The 24,702-nt window shown below is 52.8% G+C and overlaps 2 protein-coding genes across 2 annotated transcripts; both read left to right on the plus strand.

The window, feature by feature from the left end:
* Positions 1-1,569: 1,569 nt before the first annotated feature.
* LY6K (lymphocyte antigen 6 family member K) lies at positions 1,570-4,991 on the plus strand. The gene is made up of 2 exons (XM_066372779.1): positions 1,570-1,648; positions 4,708-4,991. The coding sequence occupies exons 1-2, from the start codon at positions 1,570-1,572 to the stop codon at positions 4,989-4,991; spliced, it is 363 nt and encodes a 120-aa protein (XP_066228876.1).
* An 8,894-nt stretch (positions 4,992-13,885) lies between these two features.
* On the plus strand, positions 13,886-22,165 carry GML (glycosylphosphatidylinositol anchored molecule like). The gene is made up of 4 exons (XM_066379690.1): positions 13,886-13,975; positions 15,262-15,362; positions 15,933-16,040; positions 21,601-22,165. Exons 2-4 carry the CDS (start codon positions 15,278-15,280, stop codon positions 21,891-21,893), a joined length of 486 nt encoding a protein of 161 aa, XP_066235787.1. The 5' UTR covers positions 13,886-13,975; positions 15,262-15,277; the 3' UTR covers positions 21,894-22,165.
* Positions 22,166-24,702: the final 2,537 nt, after the last annotated feature.

Genomic DNA, 24,702 nt, shown 5'->3' on the forward strand with positions numbered 1-24,702 from the left:
GCTCAGGTTGCTTTTTTTAAAAGTTGCACCTGGAATGTAGGAGGCATGGGTATGAGCGGAAGAGATCTGGACCCAGGGGAGAGGCCGCCACGTGGGTGCGTTGGGCCTGAGGACCCAGGGGAGGGGACCCAGGGGAGAGGCCGCCACGTGGGTGGGTGCGTTGGGCCCCGGGACCCAGGGGAGGGGACCCAGGGGAGAGGCCGCCACGTGGGTGCGTGGGGCCCCGGGACCCAGGGGAGGGGATCCGAGGGGAGAGGCCGCCACGTGGGTGCGTTGGGCCTGAGGACCCAGGGGAGGGGACCCAGGGGAGAGGCCGCCACGTGGGTGCGTTGGGCCCCGGGACCCAGGGGAGGGGACCCAGGGGAGAGGCCGCCACGTGGGTGCGTGGGGCCCCGGGACCCAGGGGAGGGGAACGAGGCTGGGCGGGTCTGCAGCTTGCGCTGCCAGCAGGGCGGAGACCCCCCACTAAGGACGCCTGGCTGACTCCGCACAGGCACGTCCCAGGGGGCCCTTCAGGTCTCGCACAGCGGGACCTAGGGCTCAGGTCCCGGCCTGGAGGGCTGCGGTTCTCCACTGTGCTCAGACCTTCTCGAACCTTCAGCCCAACCCCTCCCACAAGCATTCAGACCTTCTGGAAGCTTCCGATCTGGCCGTTTGGGAGCCCGGCCGTTGCAGGGGGAGCGCGGGGACTTCTGGGATCAGAGGCGTCCTGGGGGCGGGGTCACGCGTGGGCATTGCACGGTTTCTGGGAGGTCGGGCTTCCCCCCAGGCTCGGGCGCACCGCAGCGAGGGCCCCAGGTGGAGAATGGGGCCGTGATCGGAGCACGCGGGACCGTGCGACGCGCGCCAGAGGGAGAGCGGGTGGTGCTGGCGGGACCGGGCGGGGCTCGGGCCGCGGGTGGGGCACAGCTGCCCTGCCTCTCCCAGGCCTCGGGGCCCTCGGCCTGTCCCTGTAGGCCGCAGCGTGCCAGACAGCGGAGACATGGGGGCGCGCAATGAGGAACATTCTAGAAAGAAGCCAGGGACCCTACCAGGAGGGTTGCAGTGCAGGGAAACCATGGGCTGTGAGGCCAGCGGGCCTCCCGCCCGAGCAGAGAGCGAGACTCGGCCTCCGGGCGCTGCAGGGACAGCCAGGCTGTGCTGAGCTGAGCGCTAGGGCAGGATGCCCTGTGGGTGGACAGGGAGCCAGTGGTGGGGACGGAGGGCGGGAGAGCTGCTGGATGGCGGGGGGCCCATGCGGGGTCCTGAGAGAGCAGGAGCTCAGGGCAGGGTGGGGGCACCTGCCGCAGCCTGCAGGGAGGGGCAGCAGGGACAGGTGCCAAGAAGGTGTGCTGGGGGTGGGTGAGTGAATGCGCAGTCCCGGGGGCGGGGTTCTTGAGGATGGAGGGGCCGTGGTAGTGGACTGGCCCCCGACACCAGCAGGGCACACCCAGCTGGGGCCCATGGGTGAGGAGCAGGTGGGCTGCCCAGCGTGCAGTGGCAAAGGGCTTTGAGTGGTGCCGGACATACAGGCTCCAGAGCTCACCTAGTGGCCCTGCTCTTCACGTCCCGGGCCAGGCACCTCTGGACATGACGTTCCTCCTTGCTTTTCTCCTGGTCATGGGCCTGCCATGGGTGGAGACCAACGTCACCCTGACTGGAAGAGTGGGTGAGTCCGGGCCCTTTGGGCTCCTGGGCTGGAGAAGGAGGTAGGCTGGGATACCTGTGGAGACAGCGAGGTGGACCCTTGTGTCTGGACACAGCCATGGGCCCGGGAGGGTCTGGGCCATTGTGTGACACAGGAATCAGTGAACAAGAGAGCATCAGGGGCGTGGCCCATTGTGTGACACAGGAGTCAGTGAACAAGAGAGCATCAGGGGCGTGGCCCATTGTGTGACACAGGAATCAGTGAACAAGAGAGCATCAGGGGCGTGGCCCATTGTGTGACACAGGAATCAGTGAACAAGAGAGCATCAGGGGCGTGGCCCATTGTGTGACACAGGAGTCAGTGAACAAGAGAGCATCAGGGGCGTGGCCCATTGTGTGACACAGGAATCAGTGAACAAGAGAGCATCAGGGGCGTGGCCCATTGTGTGACACAGGAGTCAGTGAACAAGAGAGCATCAGGGGCGTGGCCCATTGTGTGACACAGGAGTCAGTGAACAAGAGAGCATCAGGGGCGTGGCCCATTGTGTGACACAGGAGTCAGTGAACAAGAGAGCATCAGGGGCGTGGCCCATTGTGTGACACAGGAGTCAGTGAACAAGAGAGCATCAGGGGCGTGGCCCATTGTGTGACACAGGAGTCAGTGAACAAGAGAGCATCAGGGGCGTGGCCCATTGTGTGACACAGGAGTCAGTGAACAAGAGAGCATCAGGGGCATGGCCCATTGTGTGACACAGGAGTCAGTGAACAAGAGAGCATCAGGGGCATGGCCCATTGTGTGACACAGGAATCAGTGAACAAGAGAGCATCAGGGGCGTGGCCCAGCGACTGGACCCCTAGTGGGGGAGCCTCCTGATCTGGGGCTCCCCACGTCGAGTGCAGGCAGCGGTGGCGGGGACCCTGGTGTGTCCCCAGCAGCCTGCTGTCCCTCAGCGGCCCTGCCTTCCCGGGAGACCTGGAGCCGAAAGCCAAGCCTCGGGGCCCTGGGTGGGTCTTCCCGGGCTGCCTCTGAGCACAGGAAGAGCAGCTAGAGGCTGACCTGCTCCTCCCGGGAGTGAGTCTCCCCTAACACAGACCCAACACTAGGCTACAGAGCAGGAGTCAGGACACAGGGCCTGGGAGACCTGGAGAGGGAGAAGGTTCTGTGGGCCAGGATGGCGCTGGTGGGGGGAAGGGCATGTGGGAGCAGACACCAAAGCCCTGGGGTCTCTGTTTCTGGAGGGGAAGGATGTGAGATGTGTGTGTGTGGGGGTGCGCGTGCACACAGCAGCCAATATAAGGTGTGGGTGTGCGTGTCTGTGGTTTGTGTCCCTGCCGTGGGTGTGTGAGTCAGACCCACCCTGTGGGTGCACGAGGAAGGCCGGGGAGAGAAGACTAAGAACTAGGGCTGGGGTGGGCTGTGGGCCGTGGGAAAGGTGGGATCCACTAGAGGAGGGAGAGTGTGGCGGGCGTTCCTTGGCAGGTCTGGAGAACTGTAACACTCCACTTTCCGTTTTATTCCTTCTTTCAGGTGAACTTTATTGTCATGTTTGTGAGGAAATCAGTTCTTTAAATTGCACAAATCCAAGACAGTGTGACCAGAATGATGTATATTGTGCTACCGTTATTGTAAGTAAGTAGCGTTTACCCCGAACAACACAGGTTTGAACTGCGCGGTCCACTTCCATAGGGGTTTTTCAACTGACTGTGCAGTTCAAACCCAGACTGGTCAAGGGTGGACAGCACTTTGAGGGCTCAGTGTGCAAGGGGACAACTGGAGTTATACATGGATTTTGACTCCATGGCAGGTCTGTGCCCCTAACCCCTGAGTCGTTTTAAGGGTCAGCTGTCTCAGTGAACCTGGGTTTCAGAGGCTGGCCCATGGCATACTTTTAGGAACTAGGGACTGTCTTGTTTTACTCAGTAGAGAATAACTCACATGAAAACGGCCTTCCATTTGAATTTTTCAAAACCAAGTCCTGAGAGACCAGGAGTGGAAGCAGGGATGAGGGGTGCCAGCTTCTGTAGGGCAGTGGCAACTCAGGGGCACACATCACCTGTTGGTCAGGACGGAATAGGGGGAGTAGGAAGAAAATAGAGATTCTGTTTATTCATCATTAATGGAAAATTAAGTGTTAGTGTTTTCAGGTGTCCCACTGAGAGCGGCATTTACAGGAGACAGCCGTAGAGAGCGGCGAGGGCACACAGTATGTTGTGGGGGGGGGTGCCCCTTGGAAAAGCCTGTAGAGCCCTGTGGGTCCTCTGTGCTCCCCCGAGAACGCTGAGAAGGCCCGTTCTGCCCGTCTCCCCACCGTCGCAGTGTCAGGGCTGGAGAGTGCGGCTGGATTCCTGAGCGGCTTGGGGAAGAGCAAGGCTTCCACGCTCCTGGAAACGGGGGTGGCGTGGGGGGCGGGAACTGTGTTGAGGCTAAGCTTCACTTAGCCTCCCGCGGATGTTATAACTTAATGCGGAGAAACGATTTGCGTGGTGAAATACAAGATGAGGCAAAGTCATAGACTGACTGGCAGGCCAGCACTGAGCTGGGCCCACAACAGGCTCATGGTCACAGCGCTCACGCTCAGGCCCTGGGCAGCCGGTCAACGAGGGGCCAGCTCTGGGCCCTGAGTGATGGCCAGGAGTCCCTGGCTCCTCTGCGTCTGTGTGTGGTCACCTAGGCCTGAGCAACCCCATGTATGAGAATGTGAGGCCTAAGCCTCCTGTACGTTCGCAAACGGAGAACCCAGACCTGGTGCCCAGTGTGCACGGCCAGGCCAGGCCAGGCCCGAGGCCGTTGGCCGCCACAGAGCACACAAGCCGGAAGCCCCCAGAGCATCTGTGAACACTGAGATCTGACCCTCTTCCTCCTGGGGGATGGCTCCTGCCTGCCCCCTCGGTGGCCTCGCTCCTGTGGGCCTCTGGGGGGATGTGGCACACCAGAGGGTTAGGGCGGACCTCTGGGGGGATGTGGCACACCAGAGGGTTAGGGCGGGGCGGATGCAGACGGAGGATACAGACGGAAACAGCGCTGGTGTTGCTGCTCTCAGTTCACACAGCCCCTTCCTCTCTGTCTCTGTTTCCTGTCAGGAGTACTTGTGCGTTTCTTCTACGTGTCAAGGCAGTGTACCAGGTTTTGTCCATTAATTAGGCCAAACGACATGGTGTTGAAGTCTTTCATACTCGAGAAGCCCATGCCCTTCCTCTATGCGGCCTGCTGTCGAAAACCATTATGCAACTCGCAACAGCCAGTCATCACTGACACGGAATGGAAATACGGCAAACAGTACGGAGGAGCCTGGGACAGGCGGAGCGGCAGTGCCGGGCTGGTCCTGACACTCACCTCTGTGTCCCTGGGCCTCAGATGGTCTTGAGCTGCCCACTGGACTGCGGGCCAGGCCTCTGGCACTGCGCTAATGAAGCCGACTCCCACAGATGGCGAGAGGCTGTAGCATTAAAGTTATTTTCACTCGATTGACTCATGGTCTGACTTCTGAGGGGTTTTGAAATTGGAGGTGGGGCCAGATCCCGGGGCTGTGTCTCGGCTTGCATTCAGAGCAAGTCCACGCTGTCCTGGGAGCAATTCTGTTCACGGCTGTGTCTCTGAAATCGAGCCTTGTAAGTGCTTATGGCTGACAACTCCTCTTTCCTCTGGTCCTCTTCCCTCCCAGGGCTGCAGCGTGGGGGTGGGGCTGAGTACCGTGCATGAAGAGTATGTCCAGAGCCTTGACCCTTTGGGGACACAGGGTCAGTGGAGGAGACAATGAATTGGGTGTGAAGGACCCCTCAGCATGAGGTGGTGGGACATTGTCGGGCACCCCATTCTGAAAGGGAGGGCACGTGGCTGCTCCTCCTATCAGGATCCAGGAAACGGAAGAGAAGGAATTCTATTGGATGAATTTGGACTTCACCCACCAATGGCACAGGTGTGTGGACTCACAAATCCTCCTGTATCTGAACCTTGGGCGGGTGGAAAGCAATGAGGTTCACATTTTTGATTCTTGATGTGAAGTGCAGCCATGCACAGAAGGCCAGAAAGTCGGGCTCAAGTTCTGCACAGAATAACTGCTTCTCCTCTGTGGTTAGGTTCAGTGTGGGCAGTCTGGGAGCCTTCTAGAGTCTCGGTGGCCCCAGAAGGCGGCAGGTGAGGCAGGCACAGGGGGGTTTCTGTGCGATCCCTTGGACGTGGAGGAGGGCCACCAGCAAGAGATGCTGGTGTTGAGCAGAGTGGCATGAGGCTGAGGGAGGGAAAGGAACACTCAGTAAGGGGCACCGCTCAGCAAGCTGCGGGAGCACGTGGGACGGAAGTGCCCAAAGCTCCAGGTGAAAGTGTTCTTCGTGTTGGGGTGAAGGGCGTGCGGGGTCAGCAGCCAGAGCCGTGTGTCCTGGGGTGAAGGGCGTGGGAGGTCAGCAGCCAGAGCCGTGTGTCCTGGGGTGAAGGGCGTGCGGGGTCAGCAGCCAGAGCCGTGTGTCCTGGGGTGAAGGGCGTGGGAGGTCAGCAGCCAGAGCCGTGTGTCCTGGGGTGAAGGGCGTGGGAGGTCAGCAGCCAGAGCCGTGTGTCCTGGGGCGAAGGGCGTGCGGGGTCAGCAGCCAGAGCCGTGTGTCCTGGGGTGAAGGGCGTGGGAGGTCAGCAGCCAGAACGGTGTGTCCTGGGGTGACGGGCGTGGGAGGTCAGCAGCCAGAGCCGTGTGTCCTGGGGTGAAGGGCGTGTGGGGTCAGCAGCCAGAGCTGTGTGTCCTGGGGTGACAGGCGTGCGAGGTCAGCAGCCAGAGCCGTGTGTCCTGACGGGCATGAGCTCTGCTGGAAGCCACCTCTGGGCGGAGGAACCTTGTGAGGCTGCCGCCCTCGGAACGCTGGCTTTTCTTCTGTTACCTAGAGCCGCAGATGAGGGAGGGGACGAGGCATTAGGTCTCCAAATGAGAGGAATCCTCAAAATCATGGTAAAAATAATAAATGGGGAGCTTCAGAAGAAATATGCCCTAAATTATATATTAAACTACAAAAAAAGACACACTATGCAGAAGGAGACTTGCCTGGGACAGTGTTGGTTCCGCTTGGACGAAAACGTGAAGACACGTTTCTCTGGAGAATTCAGAAACTCTCAGAGGCCTCTGGGATTTGTATTTACAATAATCTCTGAGCCAAGAAATGAATGTAAAGAGGTCATGCATTGGCTTCGTCTGGTAGATACCCAACAGAACACAGAAAATATGTCCTGTAGGAATATACACTCCGCTCAGTAGTCATAGAATCTCACTGATATTATCTCAATAGATTATCTTCCAAAAAATCAAAATTTACAACAAAGACAAGAACAAAAGAAATGTTGAGTAAGCAGAAGCAGACCACCAAAGGTTTCAAACACCGGAAATCATAGGATATGAAAGTGTCAACGTAAAACAACTTCCAAACCTGTAAGAATTTGAGTTTATTTGAGCCCAACTGTCAACAATTGCCAGGAAGCAGTCTCAACGGGTTGAGAAAGTGCTCCTGAAAATGGTGGGTTTCACCACTTATTTTATCCATCAGAGTCAAGACGTAAGAGGGGTCACGTGAAATTGAGGGGTGATAGATTAGGGAGGCAGGAGAAAGCAAAGTGGAAAAATCTCTGGGATTGGGCAAAAGTGAAAATATAGACACTGAAACCTCTCTTACACAGGGAGGCACAAGCCTGGTTAAGTGTAGTTGACATGATGATAACAATGAAAGGCTTGCTGGTTCCTGCTCCAGTGGGATGTCTGCCCTGAGGGGGCAGAAAAGAAGATGACCCCTGCATTTCACTGGCAGGTGATCAGGTACATTATCGTAGGTGCAAAAGACAGCAGACACGCTTCAAAGCTAACGTTGACCTTTTTCAGATCAAGAATACCTCCCTAGGACATGACTACCCACCATAAACTGCTCTGAGTTAAAAAGTTTAGATTTTAGACCATCCTGTGTGTCTACTTTAGGTCCCTGCATCTGTAAGGACACCATGCAGGCTTTCCCCGAGCTTGTCAGGTTCAGACTGTGGCCCCTTTTTCGTCCACGAAATAAAACAGCATGGAAAAGTTGAGAAATATCCTCAAAGAAAAAAAAAAGCAGAAACTTCACGCACACACACACACACACATATACACAAAACTCAAGAGAACTTCTAGATATGAAAAACAACCATTTGTAGTAAGGTACCAAAGAATTGAAAAAATTAATATTGATGTTTTAGGAGAAAAAGTCAGGTTTCTTGTCCTCTCCTTCCTGGAGAGAATAAAGAGAAAGAAATGTGAAAGTTTGCAGAGACATACTGTGTAGGAAACCCCTTTTTACTAGGAAGCTTAAAGGGCATTTTATAATTTGGACTAAGCATAAACAGAGATTTTGTGAATATAATATTTATACTTGTGTGTGATTTTGCACCAACTCAGGATAGACAACAACATTGTATTGTAAAGAGATTTTGTGCTGGGGAGACTTAGATTCCCCTCCCCCACCCCTGTGAGAAACTGGGTAAACCCCTAGCCAGGTGGGGGGGGGATGGGAGGGAGAGATTAAGCTAAGCCTTTCCTTTCTCTTTCTTTCTTCTTTAATGGGCCATTCACAGGTGCTTATCCATTAGGTGCCATGTAGGCTTCCCGCCCCATCCTGAAAGCGTATAGTTAATGCATATACCTCTAGACAAAGGAATAGCAAACAAACACTGAAAGATTTGGAAATGTCTTATAATATGAAGAGCAACATTTTTTTCGCTATTGTATTACCTTATAAGTTTTAACATATAGAAATGTTCTTTTATAAATCCTATAGATGAGTGTTATAAGCTTGCTAATGAATTGTGTCATTTCCCCCTCCTCCCCCTTTTCCCAACCTGTGTGTGATCAAAGATATAACCTGCCTCAGGGCTACAGTCCGCGTGCATGATCTGGGTCAGCTATGCCCCGTGTTAGCCATATGCGGCCGGCGTCTTAAATTTCCTCCTTTTAATAAAACTCCTTAAAAATTCATTTGGACTTGGTGTCTCTACGTAAACCCGGCAGAATGTTACTTGACAACACATTAATATAAAAAGTTGTAGAAAAACTTTACCAGAAATTAGCCTGTGTAAGGCCAGTGGCCGCTGCCATGGCCATGCAGGTTCCCAATGGATTCGGGAGAAGGTAAAGGAACAGTGGAGCCGGAAGATGCTGGGCCATTCCATTTATTAGAGTTTCATAATGGCGGACAAGCAAACAGACGGGGTTCCCAAGCCCTTCAGCATTCCGGACTCACCCAGACTCACAGCCCCCCACCAGCCTCAGCAGGGCTCAGCCAAACAGGCCCCGCCAAGATCTCAGAGCTCCCAAGCCCCTCAGCTCATTCTCCCTCTGTCTCTGTCTCTCTATCTCTCTGTCTCTCCGCTCTCCAGGAAAACAAGGTGGGGGAAAAACCTTCTCCAGCAAACAATAGCAAACAATCGCCCCTCCCCTAGGCAGCAGGCAGTCCACAATTTGCAAGCTGCTGCCCTGAACACACACACACACACACACACACACACACACAGCGCTGCCCCAATACACACACACACACACACACACACACACACACAGCATTGCCCCAATACAAGAGAGCAAACCTGAAAACATTTGTTTACCCAACATTCTCCCCCTTTCGCTCGCTTCGCGATCTACACCACAGGTACCCCTGTGCGAGGAAAGAGGTACGTTACATTGTTGTAAAATACCGTACCTCAATTCTGCGTACAGACACCAGTCCAGATGAATTTTGAAGAGTTTTATTAAAGGAGGAGATTTATTAAATATGCCGGCCACATATGGCTGACATGGGGCAGTTCCAAACCCAAATCATGTGCCCCAAAAACATTTCAGGGGCTGTTTATATACCCTTGATCACAAACGTGCGGGGGAGAGTGTGACATCATGGCACAGGTTGACAACATTTGTTTAGGGGATACATAGAAACATTAAGACTTTCAAGGTAACACAATCAAAGATGTTTACAAATCTTTTAGGGTTCATCTTCCCTGCTTTGCCTAGGGGTATGTTACTCTCAAGATTTCAGGGAGAGGGAGGAACTACAGTCAATGCAAGCTGGTAGGTAAATTTTGTCTCCCATTGAAAGAGAAGAAGTTTCTCGGTTAACCTTTATTTTAGATTTAAGACTAAATAACCCATTGTTCTTGCAAGCCAGAAACTTCTACATTCTTCTCCCTCTCTTCCCCAAAGGAAGGACGGGACAGGAAAGCCTGACCTTTCCTCCTAGAATATCAATATTAACTGCAGCTTTTTAGTACCTTACTACAACATAAACACACTATAGCAATTGTGGGAGACTGCAAGCTGCCAAAAGTCCTGGCAGTTTAAGGCTTAAGCCAGAGGGCTAAGCTCTTCCCCACAACCTCTGACTGTTTGAGTACATTGATGAAGGCGGTTTACATGCCCTTCCCCACACCTCCATGTTAACTGTGATGCTGATGGTTTCTACTCCTTCCATCCCACATGTCCCTCCAAGAGACTGAAGGCAGTTTTCTTTTTACCCTTTGTCTTGTGAAGTTCAGATGTTATGCATGGTGGGGGGTTTTCTGCACTTGGGAGAATTCTTGATTTGCCTCACTAATGTGACCTTGCATCTGAGCTCTCTTTGTTTTGCAAATGGCTCTGCTCTCTGCCCTATAAATAAAGTGTTTTGGGGGTGCAGTCTCACTCTTGTAGGTATTCAGCTTGTAGGAGGCCTCCCAATCCCATCCTTTTTCTTTCTGTGTTTATTTTCTAATCCTCCACTGTTCCCACTCAAGACCTGCAAAATTAGGAGCCACACCACTGGCTCGCAACAAACAATAGCACAAGTCATACAATTATAATAATTACAAAGGTGCCCTTCACCATGTCTCCCTGAGCACTCTGCCCAAGGCGTAAACTGGAGGCCGTTCTCTAGCCCCCTACTCCACGGTAAGTGGGAGGGCCTGTGTAGTCTGAGGTTGTGTCCATGAAACCTTAAAGTGTCTTTGGTGCGTCTCTCCACCGGATAAGAGCAGCTGCCTGGTGTAGAACGGTCTCCACTGGATAAGAGCAGCTGCCTAGTGTAGAACGGTCTCCACTGGAGCTGCCCCCTGACATCAGGGTCTTTCATACTGTCCAAAGGTGGCATGTCCATCGAACAAGAGGGCCAGTGTCCCCCTTTGGTTGCAATCTAAGAGTCCATTGCACCGCTCCATGATCAGTCCACAACACTGTCCAACACTTAGTACAAATCACTAAGATAAAGGTCCACTATAGGCAACAACTAGGTTCACATAGGGCCTCAGGCCTCCCCCCTCATCCCTGCCATCATGGCAGCTCTGAAGACACTGCCCCAAGGAGGAGCACATGGCAACGGTGGCCAGCTCTCCATTTCTTCTCCGAAGAGCATGATGTCATCCACCCTTATGTCCCACAATTGCAGCAAGCTTACCAGGGGCTTAGTAGGTACTCTTTGCTGCCAGATTTTTACCTTCTGGGTGACCACTGGCCAAGCTCTGAGTGTGCGGATGGCAGCTTCAGCCCGAGCCTCCTCATTCTCAGAAGAGGAGCTGGAAACGCCTGTTCCCACTGACTCAGCGCCACTCCGCTAGCACGGCTCCACCTTCAGCTCCTGTGGCTGCCGGCTCTCAGCCTGAAGCTAAACCCACAGTTGTTCCTCCAACAACTGCTGCTGCTAACATTCAACTTCCAGGGCAAACTGCAATTCATGAACCTGTAGGTCGCTCCTGTTCCAGGCGCCATGGGGGCTCAGTGGCTCTCGAACCCAGTCGGCCTCCTTTTCCAACACTCACTCCAGTTCAATCCGTCGCTGGTTCTCAGTCGTTAGCCGGAACCTGCAGTTCTCAGATCTGCAGCTCTTCATGGAGGCTTTGACCTCGGGCAGCCCCTCGCACAAAGCTCAGAGCTCTCGTTTTCCTCTCGCAGGGCTGTAAAAAGCAGCCAGAGACAGCCCCCAGAAGGAGAGCCACAGGAAATCATACACTGGAGAACGACAACCAGTCCTCTACCCCACCTCTCAAGGGTGGCTGTGGCTCCATACCAATCTGATCCAAATCCTGCTGACTACGCCAGATGTAAGGCCTGCGGCTGTGGCCATCGTTGTCATGCAGGTTCCCATTGGATTCAGGCAGATGGTAAAGGAACTGTGGAGCCAGAAAATGGTGGACCATTCTGTTTATTAGTCTTGTAAAGGCGGATGAGCAAACAGGAGTGGCTCCCAAGCCCCTCAGTTCTCTCCCCCCCCCCCCCTCCTCTGCACCCTCCAGCAAAACATGCTGGGGGAAAAACCCAGTAAAGAAATCAGTAAAGAAAATTAGGAGGTAGCAGAAATTAATGAAATAAAACTCAAGGACATGATGAAAGGAATAAGGGCTGGATTAACAGCAGATAAATCACAACCCAAGAGAGGGATTCAGTCCACAAAAAGAGCAGAACACAGAATCATCAGACTGGAGCAAGGTCATTTTTAAAAGAACAGAAAATACAGAAACAAGCTCCTCTTGGGGATGAGCACAGGCGAAGGGCAGATGTGTGCTGGTGTCATCCCTGACACTGTTTCTTCCCCAACCCTATCTACGCCCTTTGCCAAATAACTTTGCAGGCTCTCCAACCAAACACTGAATTTATTCCCTGCTCTTGACTTTGGGCTCCATCATGTGACTTGCTGTGGGCAATGAGAGGTTAGCAGATATGACCCAGCGAAGCCATGACACGAGCTTCTGTGGCAACGGTCACCTTCATGTGCCTCTACCACCGTCTTGAGAAGGCAGTGCTCATTCATGCACTGGTAGCAGGAGGAGGAAGAGGCCCACGAATCGTGGAGCCATCCCACCTGACATAAAACCTATGGTGAGAAGCAGATCTGCCCAGCTGAACCCAGTTTCCCCACAGACACATGGATGCCAATGACCAACGCATTCCCTGGGAGGGCTTTGGGGCAGCGGGATGGGCAGCAGAAGCTAATAATGTTGCACATCTACCAAAAGGGAGAGAAAGGGATGGTTTCAAGATCTCCAAAACCAAGTCACGATACCAACCCACCAAGGAAGAAAGTCTTGAGAATTAGAAGCAGGGTGAAAAAACGTGATACCCCAGCACATAGTTGTCAACCTGCAGAACACCAGAAATAAAGAGAAAACCTTCAAGGCAGCCAGAGAAAATGAGCACAGTACCCATGGGGCAACAAGAAGACTAATAACCGAGATTCAAAGAGAGAAAACGAAACCACGCGAGACAGAAGACAAAGGGGTGATGTCAAGCCCCTGGAAGGAAATAACTACTAACCTAGGACTTTATATGAGGCAGACACACCCTTCAAAAGTCAAAGGTGAAGACAGATTCAGAGAAACAGAATCTCAGAGAAAACAACACCTTGGACCGCTCCAGGAAAATAGAAAAGGCAGGAAAAAAGACCTCAGACGTAACGAAGGAAAAGCAGTGAAAAGCAAGGGAACGGAAGAATGAAGGCGAGTCCGTGGACGTAGGGAGCAAGTGTGGAAACAGCAGAGATGAGGCCTTGGGTTCTGCTACACGGAATTCAGGAATCACAGAGCATGTGAAGACGACACACCTTTGCGGAATCCCCTGGGGTGGGGGGAGCACCGATGGTGCCAGAGAGCAGTTCTAGTGCAGAAGGTCTAAGTGTTGCCCCAAATATTTATTTTTTATTCTTATTTATTAATTTTAGAGAGAAGAGAGAGAGAGAGAGAGGGAGAGAAGGGGCAGGAAGCATCAACTCCCATATGTGCCTTGACCAGGCAGGCCCAGGGTTTCGAACTGGCGACCTCAGTGTTCCAGGCCGACTATCTACTGCGCCACCACAGGCCAGGCTACCCCAAATCTTTATGATGGACAATGAAACACACGTACTAGACCTCTCAGGAAAGGGTCTCTTCCCCTTTAACATATAAATGCTCGCAGGGCCATACTTGGTTCCCAGGTCCTGTGACCACAGCATGGAGTGGCGCTGGGGCTGTGCATTCATTGCCAACCCTGAATCAGACGACACAGTGTGGCGAGGCTGCTGCCACCCTGGGCTGTTGTTAGCAGGTGACAGCTTAGACTTTCTGGCCCTGAGAAACTCTGATGCCCAGGGTCATTACTGGCTGGGCCTGGGCTGAGGTCCCACCAGAACCCGCCGAGGGGCATTGCAGGGCTGGGCTGGGAGCGCAGGGACTTCTGGGATCCCAGGTGTCCTGGGGGCGGGGCCTCGGGGGCGGGGCCTCGGGGCGGGGCCTCGAGGGCGCAGGCGCTTCAGGCATCTTTGTACAGCGTTCTGGAACGTTCAACTGCCCTCCGAGGACTGGCCGACGTGGAAGGTTCCAGAGGTCTGGGAGCTTGAGTGGCGTGGAGGAAGGTTCTAGAAGGTTGGAGCGTTTGGTGGGGAGGTTCCAGAAGTTCAGAGAGCTTCTGGGGGTGGGGTAGAAGATTTCAGAAGTTCTGGGCGCTTAGGGCACTGCAGAACATTCTGGAAGTTCCAGAGGCTTTGGGAGAGGGGAAGGTTCCAGAAGGTCAAGAAGCTTGAGGGGGAGGGAATTCCGGAAGGTCAGGGCGCCGGGGGCGGGGAGGGGAAGGGTCCGGAAGGTCAGGGCGCCGGGGGCGGGGAGGGGAAGGGTCCGGAAGGTCAGGGCGCCGGGGGCGGGGAGGGGAAGGTTCCGGAAGGTCAGGGCGCCGGGGGCGGGGAGGGGAAGGGTCCGGAAGGTCAGGGCGCCGGGGGCGGGGAGGGGAAGGGTCCGGAAGGTCAGGGCGCCGGGGGCGGGGAGGGGAAGGGTCCGGAAGGTCAGGGCGCCGGGGGCGGGGAGGGGAAGGGTCCGGAAGGTCAGGGCGCCGGGGGCGGGGAGGGGAAGGGTCCGGAAGGTCAGGGCGCCGGGGGCGGGGAGGGGAAGGGTCCGGAAGGTCAGGGCGCCGGGGGCGGGGAGGGGAAGGGTCCGGAAGGTCAGGGCGCCGGGGGCGGGGAGGGGAAGGGTCCGGAAGGTCAGGGCGCCGGGGGCGGGGAGGGGAAGGGTCCGGAAGGTCAGGGCGCCGGGGGCGGGGAGGGGAAGGGTCCGGAAGGTCAGGGCGCCGGGGGCGGGGAGGGGAAGGGTCCGGAAGGTCAGGGCGCTGGGGGCGGGGAGGGGAAGGGTCCGGAAGGTCAGGGCGCCGGGGGCGGGGAGGGGAAGGTTCCGGAAGGTCAGGGCGCCGGGGGCGGGGAGGGGAAGGGTCCGGAAGGTCAGGGCGCCGGGGGCGGGGAGGGGAAGGTTCCGGAAGGTCAGGGCGCCGGGGGCGGGGAGGGGAAGGGTCCCGAAGGTCAGGTGCTTGGAGTAACTGCCGCAGACGGTTCCGGGAGGCCGGGGCCAACGGCAGGGCGGGTGGCCCTGCAGGCTCGGCGGGCAGCCTTGGGTCTTGCTGTGCGGGACTTGGGGGGCAGGCCTGGGGCGTGTCCGGGCGGAGTCAGCCCAGGCCCCTCTGGCACCGCAGCCTGCAAATCCGCCGCTTCCCCGGGGGTCCTGCGGTTCCCACACCCCCCTGGCGTCTCCTCTCCAGGGGTCCTGGGTCCCGGGACCCCACAAGCGCGTAGCATCAGAGGGGCAGGGCTGGTGGATACCGGGAGGCCAGCGCCCTGAGCAAGGAGCGTGCACTTGCTGACCTACACCCTGGGTCTCCTCACCAACAGGGTCAGACGCCGCAAAATGATGCTCCTTTGTGCCTTGCTCCTAGCCGTGGGGCAAGCCATGGGGTTCGCAGTGGTGGAAACCAACTTGACGGAGCGGGCGTGTAAGTACCTCTCGGTCTGGAGGAGATGAGAATTCACCAGGTGATCTGGCGTCATTGGAAGGACTGGAGCGGAATTTCTAACGTCTCAGCCAGCTTAGAGCTCTGTTGTCAGTTAAAGGGGCTTGGGCACAGTGGGGGTGTGAGCGTGTCCCTGAGAAAGGAGGTCAGGAGGGAGGAGGCCGTTCTCCAAGGCGGCAGACCCAGAGGCCCGTGGGGAGCCTCTAGCTATAGTCAGGCAGGAGAGGCCGAGTCCAGGGAGGTTTCGGAGGGTGCTGGTCTTGTAGGACTGAGCCTGTCTTGGTCAGGAGGGCCACATCCACAGAGCAGCGGGCTCCCAGGCCTCCCCCACCCCGGCCGGGGGTGTTACATAGAGCCTGTCTCTGGGACCACAACTCCTACTGTGGTTGGCTTCTGCCCGCAGCACTAGTCCTGCCCAAACTCATAGCCCACGGAGGGCCGAGGCGTGCAGGCCTCAGGCAGTCCTCAGAAGGTGAGGGAAGGGCACAGTGGGCTGGGACCAGCGTGACAGTGCCTATGTGGACAGGAGCTCACTACTTTCTTTTCTCCCAGGGACCTATAATTTGAAGTGCCATGAGTGTGCTGTCGTGAACAGTTTCTCTTGTTCAACTATAAGGACCTGTCTGTATGAAATTAGACGCTGTATGGTAGTGTCCATTCGTAAGTACCTGTGTGTCTGTCTGAAACCTTGTGCATCAGTCACCTGCCTGAGCACTTACAGGGGACTGTTGTCTGCACACAGCTCATGTTTGTCCTGCACACAACCTGCTTTGTGCTCGTCCTGAGAGCATGTTGTCAGGCTCAGCCCAGGAAAGAGCAGTGGGCTTCCTTGCAGAGCCATGTGCTTGCGAGGTGTACTGTGGACACGGCTCAGCAGGGTCTCCAGGGGCTGGGAGCGTGGCTGAGCCTCAAGGCCTCCTCACCTTGATAGTCCTCACCTCCTCACCAGGTGGTGCCTCATGGCCCGTTGATTCTGGTCTCTGGGAGGGCTTCCAGCCCAAGAAGTGCACACACCCTGGACTTTTGGGGCAATGTCTGCCACACAAGTGGCAGGGCCAAGTGTGGGGTCAGCGCAGAACCTAATTTTACAAGATGCTTTTGCTTTTACTGGAGGCACTCGTACTCTGAGAAAGGAGTCCTTTCCCCCAGGGCCCTAACCTAAAGCACATGCAGTCAGAGGCTGCTAAGTATCTCATTAAGCTGCCAGGGAGCCTGGTCTAGCTCACAGCCTCTCTGCGAGCCCATTCTCCCCATTGTCTAGGAGTTCTTTGTTCCTCCACATGCCAGTCTGTGTTCAAAGCCCCTGTAGAACAATCGTCTGATTGCCACCTTGACCTTATACTAACCGCGCCACCCTGTTGGCCATCTGCCTATTTGGGACGCAGGCAGGAGTGGAGGGCATGTGCTTTGTTCCCGCGGTACACCTTTTTTTGTGCAAGTTTCAGCCTAGCAACATCCTGTGTGGCTGGACCATCCCCGTGGTTCTCATGACAGCAAGACACGCTTCAGCGTAACCACGAGAAGACTCGAACAGGGGGGCTTATTACTTACAAGTCCCAAGTCCTGCAACTTCTAGGGCAGGTCTGGGGGCACACAGTGAAGTTGAGGTCATGGTTAGAGACTTTGCAAGATACAGGCCTGGGGTTCTGCTTTTATTGGGGTTGAGGGTGGGCACCTAAGTTTTCTAGGACTCATTGTTTATTGGTGAATTTAAAATATAACACCAGAATTTAAAGGAAAGGGAGAGAAAAAGCAAGAGACCCAATCGGTCAGTATTTGATACCAAGCAAGATCTCTAAAACAAAGGAGCCTGGCATAGGGCCTTTTAACCTGGTCTCTGGCTGGCATTGTGTTTGTTAGTGATCATCCCCTTTGAAGTGGTTGCTTCTTTGAAGTGGATCCTTGAAGAAGATCAGCTGTCAAGGCCACTGTGTGGTGCCTGTGGGAGCCATGGATGAGTCGTTTGTTGCCATGCTGGGATTAGTGCTTCTGAAGAGAGCCGGGAACTGTGTTCCCCAGAGTCTGATCCTTGCAGGGCTCTAGATTCTACGCAGCTAAGAGAGAACGTGTGTGAGCTTTGCAAGGCAGAGGTGAAGCAGAAACCATTCATCTTGAGGTTTACACTGATTTGACACAGTCGTGGTAGTCTTACACAGTGTCGGACACCAGGGGACCCAAGCTGTTCTCCCTCTTATCCTGCTTCACTCCATCCCATCATCTCTGTGCAGAGCGTTTCCTCTGAAAGCGGATTTTAAAACACCTGCAGATCTTTGGGTACTTCCCTGAGTAGGTGACACGCAGGAGCATCTCTGCAGGATCCCCTCTGTGTGGCCAGAATGAAGGACAGAGGGGCACGACTCGGATGTTTTCCTGCAGAGTTGGACTGTTCTACCCTGCCTTCGCTTCCAGTGGACATGAAGAGATATTGAACTGAAGTGGAATCACACATGACAAATATCGTTATTCATCAGGAAAATGCAAATTAAAACCAGTTAGATATCACTAATGAAAGTGGCCAAGTAAAAAACAGTAACTACACCAGTGCTGGCCAGGATGCAAAGAAACCAGATTGCTCATTCACTGCCAGTGACAAGGGATGTGGTGCAGCCTTTGAGGGGAACACGGGGACGGTTTCTTTTTCTTTCTTTTTTTTTTTTTTATAAATTTTTATTTTAATGGGGTGACATCAATAAATCAGGGTACATATATTCAAAGAAAACATTTCCAGGTTATCTTGTCATTTAGTTCTGTTGCATACCCATCACCCAAAGAGAGATCGTCCTCCGTCACCCTCTATCCAGTTTTCTTTGTACCCCTCCCCCTCCCCCTCTCCCTCCTCCCCTCCCCCACCCCCCGTAACCACCCCACTCCTGTCCATGTCTCTTAGTCTCGTTTTTATGTCCCACCAATGTATGGAATCCTGCAGTTCTTGTTTTTTTCTGATTCACTTATTTCACTCTGCATAATGTTATCAAGATTCCACCATTCTGCTGTAAGTGATCCGATGTCATCATTTCTTCTAGCTGAATAGTATACCATGGTGTATATGTGCCCCATCTTCTTTATCCAGTCTTCTATTTTTTTTTATACAGTGATTCGGGACGGTTTCTTTAAAAACTTAAACATGCAGCTACTACAGTTCCCGAAGTTGCACCTCTGGAGGTTTTTTTCTGAGAAATTGATACAAGTCCATATAAAAACATGTACAGATTTTTGGTAATACCCCAAACCTGGAGCATCCCAAATGAAATGATCCCATGGTCACTGGCTTGAGTCCACAGGTTGCTAGCTTGAGCAAAGGGACACTGGCTCAGCTGGAACCCTTGATCAAGACACATATGAGAAGCAATCAATGAATAACTAAAGTGATGTGACTATGAGTCAGTCTTTCTCAACTCTCTCCCTTCTGTCTGTTTCAAAAAGAAAAAAACATTTTTCAAAGAAAGTGTAGAAGAATATCTTTGTCCTTTAGAGAATAAGAATTTTTAAAAGCTAACAAAATAGTGCTGGACACATAAAGATTAGGATAGATGGGATTACATAAAAATTCATGACTTCTATCCTGAGAAGACATTGACCGACAGCTGCCAGCCACAGATGAGGAAGAACCTCTTCTAAACACATCCCTGCTAAAGGGCTTCCCTTCAGAAGACAGAGTGAACTTCTTCCTATAGATCAATAATGAAGAAGCAGGCCAGCCAATAGAAATTTGAGCAAAGGGGTCGAAGGCAATTTATATTGATATCCAAATGGCTAATAAATATAGGAAAACCTATTCAACATCGTTCTTCTTGGTGGAAATGCAACTTAAAACCGTAGTACAGTGACCCCAGAAGGATGGCCAGTGTTCAGAATGACCACAGCACAGGTAAGGTTGCACAGGACCCTTTGGAGGACAGTCAGCCAGCCTGAGAGTGCCCGGCGGTGTGTGCTGAGGCCGTGTGTGCATCTTCAGCTCTCCATGACCTTCCCTGGGAGGCTCCTCAGAGAAACTCACGCAGGCTTTCCCAGGACGGGACGAGGGTATCCGCTACAGAAATGAGGAACAACCTGCATGTCCACCAACAGTGAACTGCTGCACAGAGGTCCCTCATCTGTCGCGGGAGTTAGGTTCCAGAACCCACGTGACAGACGAAAACCTGCGAAGTAGCAACCTTATATTTAACAACTTATTTATATATATCTTAAGGCTTTATAAACCCTCCCCACACTCTTATAAACCTTTCCCACACTATTATTAACCTTTCCCACACTCTTATAAACATTCCCTGTGCTTTTTTCCTCCACCCTCCCCTCTGAAGTTAGAAGTGGGGAGGCAGTCAGACAGACTCACACATGTGCCCATCTGGGATCCACCCGGCACGCCCACCAGGGGGTGATGCTCTGCCCCTCTGGGCAGCTGCTCCGTTGTGGCCAGAGCCATTCTAGTGCCTGAGGCAGAGGCCATGGAGCTGTCCTCGGCGCCTGGGCCAACATTGCTCCAATGGAGCCTTGGCTGCGGGCGGGGAAGAGAGAGACAGAGAGGAAGGAAAGGAGGAAGTGTGGAGAAGCAGATTGATGCTGCTTCTATGTGTCCTGGCCGGAATCAAACCCAGGACTTCCATATGCCGGGCCAACGCTCTACCACTGAGCCAACCGGTCAGGGCCCTTCCTATGCTCTTAAACACTTTCTACACTCTTAGACCAACATAATTTAACAACATAGAAAGTTCTATATGGGTACTTTTTTTTATATTATTTTCAGTTTTTATGTTTTCAATTTTTTAGGCTTGAAAATGCTTATTTTACTGCAAAAATAATTAAAATAATAAATATATAAAAATGCCTATATACCACAAAATCCCGCAATGCAGTGAGATCGCGAAAAGGGAACCACGAAATGGCGAGGGACAATTATTCATCAACAGAAAAGCACACCGCTCTGAGGGAACAGCGCACAATGCCATGCAACAGCCGGACGGATTTCGCCCCGTGAGGTGGAGAAGAGAAGCCTGACTTAGACACAGTGTAGGGTTTCTTTTTCATAAAGTTCAAAAACAGGCAAAACTACTGTATCGGCTGGAAAGGCAGACACCTGTCTCTGGCCTCGGCTGCCCATCATGCCTGAAGGAAGAAACCGAACAAGGAACCGAGGCTCGTCTGGGCCTGTGCTGAACGGGACACTGGTACATGGTTGGGTGTGCTTTGTGCAAATCCACCAAGCTGTCGACTTCAGAAACTCGACGTGCAAACAAAAGGAAAATAAGGAACTGGTGGTTCGTCAGAAGTTCCTTCTGGTGTTGAGGAGGCAACCCCAGAGCCAGGAGTGGGGACCTGTGCTGAGTTCCAGGAGACAGTTTTTGTGAACACCGTGCAGCTTCAAGGGGAACGTAACTCATGAATTAACCCTTGAAGGAGGCCTGAGAGGAACCCTTGGTCAGGTAGCATTGGTTGGCCACGGTCACGGAGCTGTCTCACCACGGAAGGTCATTACAGTAGTTGTAGCACCCTTTTTGGGATGCCTCAAGGCTGCACTGGGGAGCAGGTTGACATGAAGGGCCAGTGGCTGGGGACTCCAGGCAGAGGGGCCCAGGCCAGAGCTCACCCTGGAAGGGCCACGCCAACTGCAGAAAGTCAGCTGAAGACACACTGAGATGGGCATTCCTCGGGGGTTTGTGTGACCTTTGGGACAGAAACAACGCCTGATTACTGGTTTCCATCTCTTCTCTAGAATCCTGGGATTGTTGACAAATAGTAAACAGGAAATTTCATTAGTGTAGCTATGTGACAAGGTCCCATACACACTGGGGGAGGGCAGAGCAGAGATGAGGTGGCCGTGCAGAGAACATCTCCAGGACACGTTGCCCATGGAGTAACCCGACCCTCTGGTGGACTTGGATATTCTTCCTCAGTCAAGGATTCTAGCAGCATAGGGTCAAGGGATTAGCAAAAAACAAACAGAAAAAACAAGAACAACAAACAGAAGCATGCATACATAACACACAGAAGACAACAGAGGAGCAATAGCCAGAGGGGAAGTGGGAGGCACGATGCAGTGTGTAGAAGGTGTCATATTGAGCTGAACACTTGAAACCATGTCAACATAATACATTTTAAAAGAAAAAGAAAACTCTAGCAACGCAGCAACATTTTGGGTTGTAGTTACCTTGACATGTATGTGCTCTGGTGTTTGGAAGCAGAAATCGTGAAATTGGTGATTCTCATCTCTACTCTGTTTTAGGTCTGAACTCTCGTGAACTGCTGGTTTACAAGAATTGTACAAACAACTGCACGTTTGTCTATGAGGCCCTAATGCCTCCACCAGCCCCCAAAACCCTGAGGACGAACAGTTTCTACTGGGTTCTTTGCTGTGGTGGCATGAACTGCAACGAGGGAGGACCCACCAATCTAGAGAAGGACATCCCAGGCGACCAGACATTCGAGGAGAACTTAGAAGCACGGGCTGTGCGCCTGCCGGGCTCGGCCTTCTTCCTGGGCTCGGCCTCCGTCTTGGTCAGCAGGACACTGACGTGAGAGGCCCTCAGCCCAGTGTCGGGGTCCCACCTACCCCCACTCCTCAGGGCAAGCTCACTCCCCTTTGCTGTCTTGTGAACCCAACACTGACCCCCAAGCCCCTGTTGGTGAGTTACCTGTTTACAGCGTATCTCAAGAGCAAACGAGCCCTGGCCGATGAGCCAGTTGGTTAGAGCGTTGTCCAGATACACCAAGGTTGTAGGTTTGAACCTGGGTGAGGGCACGTACGAGAGTTAACCAATAAATGTACAAATAAACTGAACAAATCAGTATTTCTGTCTTTCAAACCAATAAAAACTTCTTAAAATTTTAAAAATAATTTAAAATGAGAAATAACATTATTTGGGTGCTGTGTACTCAGATTTCTTTGTGGATTTTGTATTTGATGATTTTTTTCTAACGTCATCTCACACATAGTCCAAAAACTTCTTGCTACTTCAGCATCAGAGATGTACTCCATCAAAAGCAAACCAGCCTGACCTGTGGTGGCGCAGTGGATAAAGCGTCGACCTGGAATGCTGAGGTCGCCGGTTCGAAACGCTGGGCTTGCCTGGTCAAGGCACATATGACAAGCAACTTATGTGGATGTGTCCTGCTCTTCTCCCCTTTTCTCTTTCTCTTCCTCCCCTCTTTAAAATCAATGAATAAAATAATATATTTTTAATGTAAATTACAAGGGGCAGTTTACATGTCAGCTGCAAAAAGGTACCCAGGCCACAGGGCCCTAAGCCCCCAGACCATCCTAGCAGCTCCCGGCTGGTGCACCACAAGCAGAGCCTGTGCTTGGTGAGGAGGAGGCTCTGCCATTGGCGACTGTCCCCGTCCCGTCCCTGGGTGGGGCAGACAGGCTCTGCCAGAACGCGGTGTCTTCACGCAGTGACAGCAGGGTGCGGGACCCCGGAGCCGGCTGGGATGGCCTCAGAGTGGCAGGGCGAGTCCAGGGGCTGCTGCTCGTGGGCGTGTCAGGAAGAAGGCACGGAGGGGACAGGATCAGCTCTGTGCTGTCTTCCTTTTCCTTAAATCAATACCTGTTCTTAAGTTACTATGATAAAATTTGCATAACATAAAATACCATTTAAAAGGCTGTACGTCAGTGTGTTTTAGTGTGTTCACAATGGGGTGCAGCCACAATGGCAGTATCTAACGCCAGACGTTTTCACCCCAAACAGTCACCCCGCACTGGGGCCCCCACCTGGACGCCACAGATGTGCCCTTGGTCAGTGGGGCTGCCTGTGCCGGGGCTCTCTGCAGAGTTCTCAGGAGCTATACATATCTGTAGTGAGGGCGGGGTGAGGAGAGAAAGGGGAGAGGAAACGTAATTCCAAGCAGGACTAATAAAAAAGGACGCCTCTGTAGACGTCACAGAGTATCCCTGAAGGACCAAAAAGTCAAGAAGGGTCTGCAAGCACCACACTGAGTGCAGGGGGTGGGCAGCGACACGCATGGCCACCCTTCCAGGGTCCATGCAGGCCAGGTGACAGTGACATTGTCAGTTCCTGCTTCCGGCTGTGACTCAACTCCCAAAGGTGCAGACTCCAACACGATGAAATGTTTTTCTCACATAACATCTGAAATAAGAATTCTTTTTCTTTTCTCACTGCTGTAGGAAACTTTTTCCAGCTTTACTGAGATATAATTATCATAAACATGTAAAAGTGTACAACACCACAGCATTGGCTGATGCCTCGAACCCATGACATAATTACTATTTCCTTTTTGTGGTGAGAACATTTAATATCTACTGTTTTAGCAACTTGCAAGTGTATAGTTCAATATTGTTAACTGTACTCACAACCTTATGATCTGCAAAACTTTTCTTCTTGCAACCAGAACTTCATACCCTGCTAACCTTCAATCTGTTCTGTTTCTCTGAGTTCAGCTTTTTTTGGACTCCACATGTCAGTGATAAAATACACCATTTGTCTTTCTTGTCTGACTTGTTTCTGATAGCATAATGCCCTCAAGGTCCTCCATGTTGTCACAGATGGCAGGACTTCCGTCTCCTGCCTGAATAATATTCCACTGTTACATACACACGTCGTTATCGTCATCATCCATTCATTCACTGACGGACCCTTAGGTGGCTTCTATGTCTTGGCTCTTGTGAATAATATTACCATGAACCTGGGGGTGCCCGCATTTTTTTAAATCTCCTTTTTTATTTCCTTGGTTAAATGCCCAGATGTGGGATTTCTAGATCACATGGTAGCTCTGTTTAAAATTTTTGAAGAAACTCCATACTGGTTTCCATAGCGGCTTCCCCAAGTTGTGTCACCATCAACAGTGCATGAGGGTTCCCTTTTCTCCACATCCTTTTATTTTTAGGTTAACACACCTGAAGTACAAGTTATGCAGAGGTTGAAAGTCACTGGATTGAAAAACAGATCCCAGGTATATACTGACCAAAAAGAAAGAGCTGCACCATGATGTTGGGTAGGGACATACAGGTGTTTTCAGTGGAAAAGATTAGGCCCCTGGGACAGAGAGCCAGCCTGGGTTCCTCCTGTCACCTGTTCAATATGGCTGCTTAGAGGGGTGGAGGAAGCAGACAGCCACAGGCAGGTGAATGCAGCTCACAAGTCCTTGGGCCGTCAGAGGCTTCTCAAGTGACCACTTGCAATGACAAGTGGGGCAAGGTCAAGGATACTGCTAGAGAGACCTCCACAGAAGAACCACCTCCAGAGAAAGTGTCAGCTCTCAACCCCTGCCTGGCTTAGAGAGTGTGAATTCCACTTATGACAGTAGCATTGACTGACAGGTGTTTAACCCTCTACGCTCCGCCCATCTCACATTGGCTAGCGAACGAGGT

Source organism: Saccopteryx leptura, chromosome 3 (genome assembly GCF_036850995.1).
Source record: "Saccopteryx leptura isolate mSacLep1 chromosome 3, mSacLep1_pri_phased_curated, whole genome shotgun sequence".
In the NCBI taxonomy this organism is placed as follows: Eukaryota; Metazoa; Chordata; class Mammalia; order Chiroptera; family Emballonuridae; genus Saccopteryx; species Saccopteryx leptura.

Coding starts and splice junctions, on each gene's coding strand:
- LY6K (XM_066372779.1), top strand. CDS start 1,570: ATGACGTTCCTCCTTGCTTTTCTCCTGGTCATGGGCCTGCCATGGGTG. Junction 1,649..4,707: donor CACCCTGACTGGAAGAGTGG/GTGAGTCCGGGC, acceptor GTTTCCTGTCAG/GAGTACTTGTGCGTTTCTTC.
- GML (XM_066379690.1), top strand. CDS start 15,278: ATGATGCTCCTTTGTGCCTTGCTCCTAGCCGTGGGGCAAGCCATGGGG. Junction 15,363..15,932: donor CAACTTGACGGAGCGGGCGT/GTAAGTACCTCT, acceptor CTTTTCTCCCAG/GGACCTATAATTTGAAGTGC. Junction 16,041..21,600: donor CTGTATGGTAGTGTCCATTC/GTAAGTACCTGT, acceptor ACTCTGTTTTAG/GTCTGAACTCTCGTGAACTG.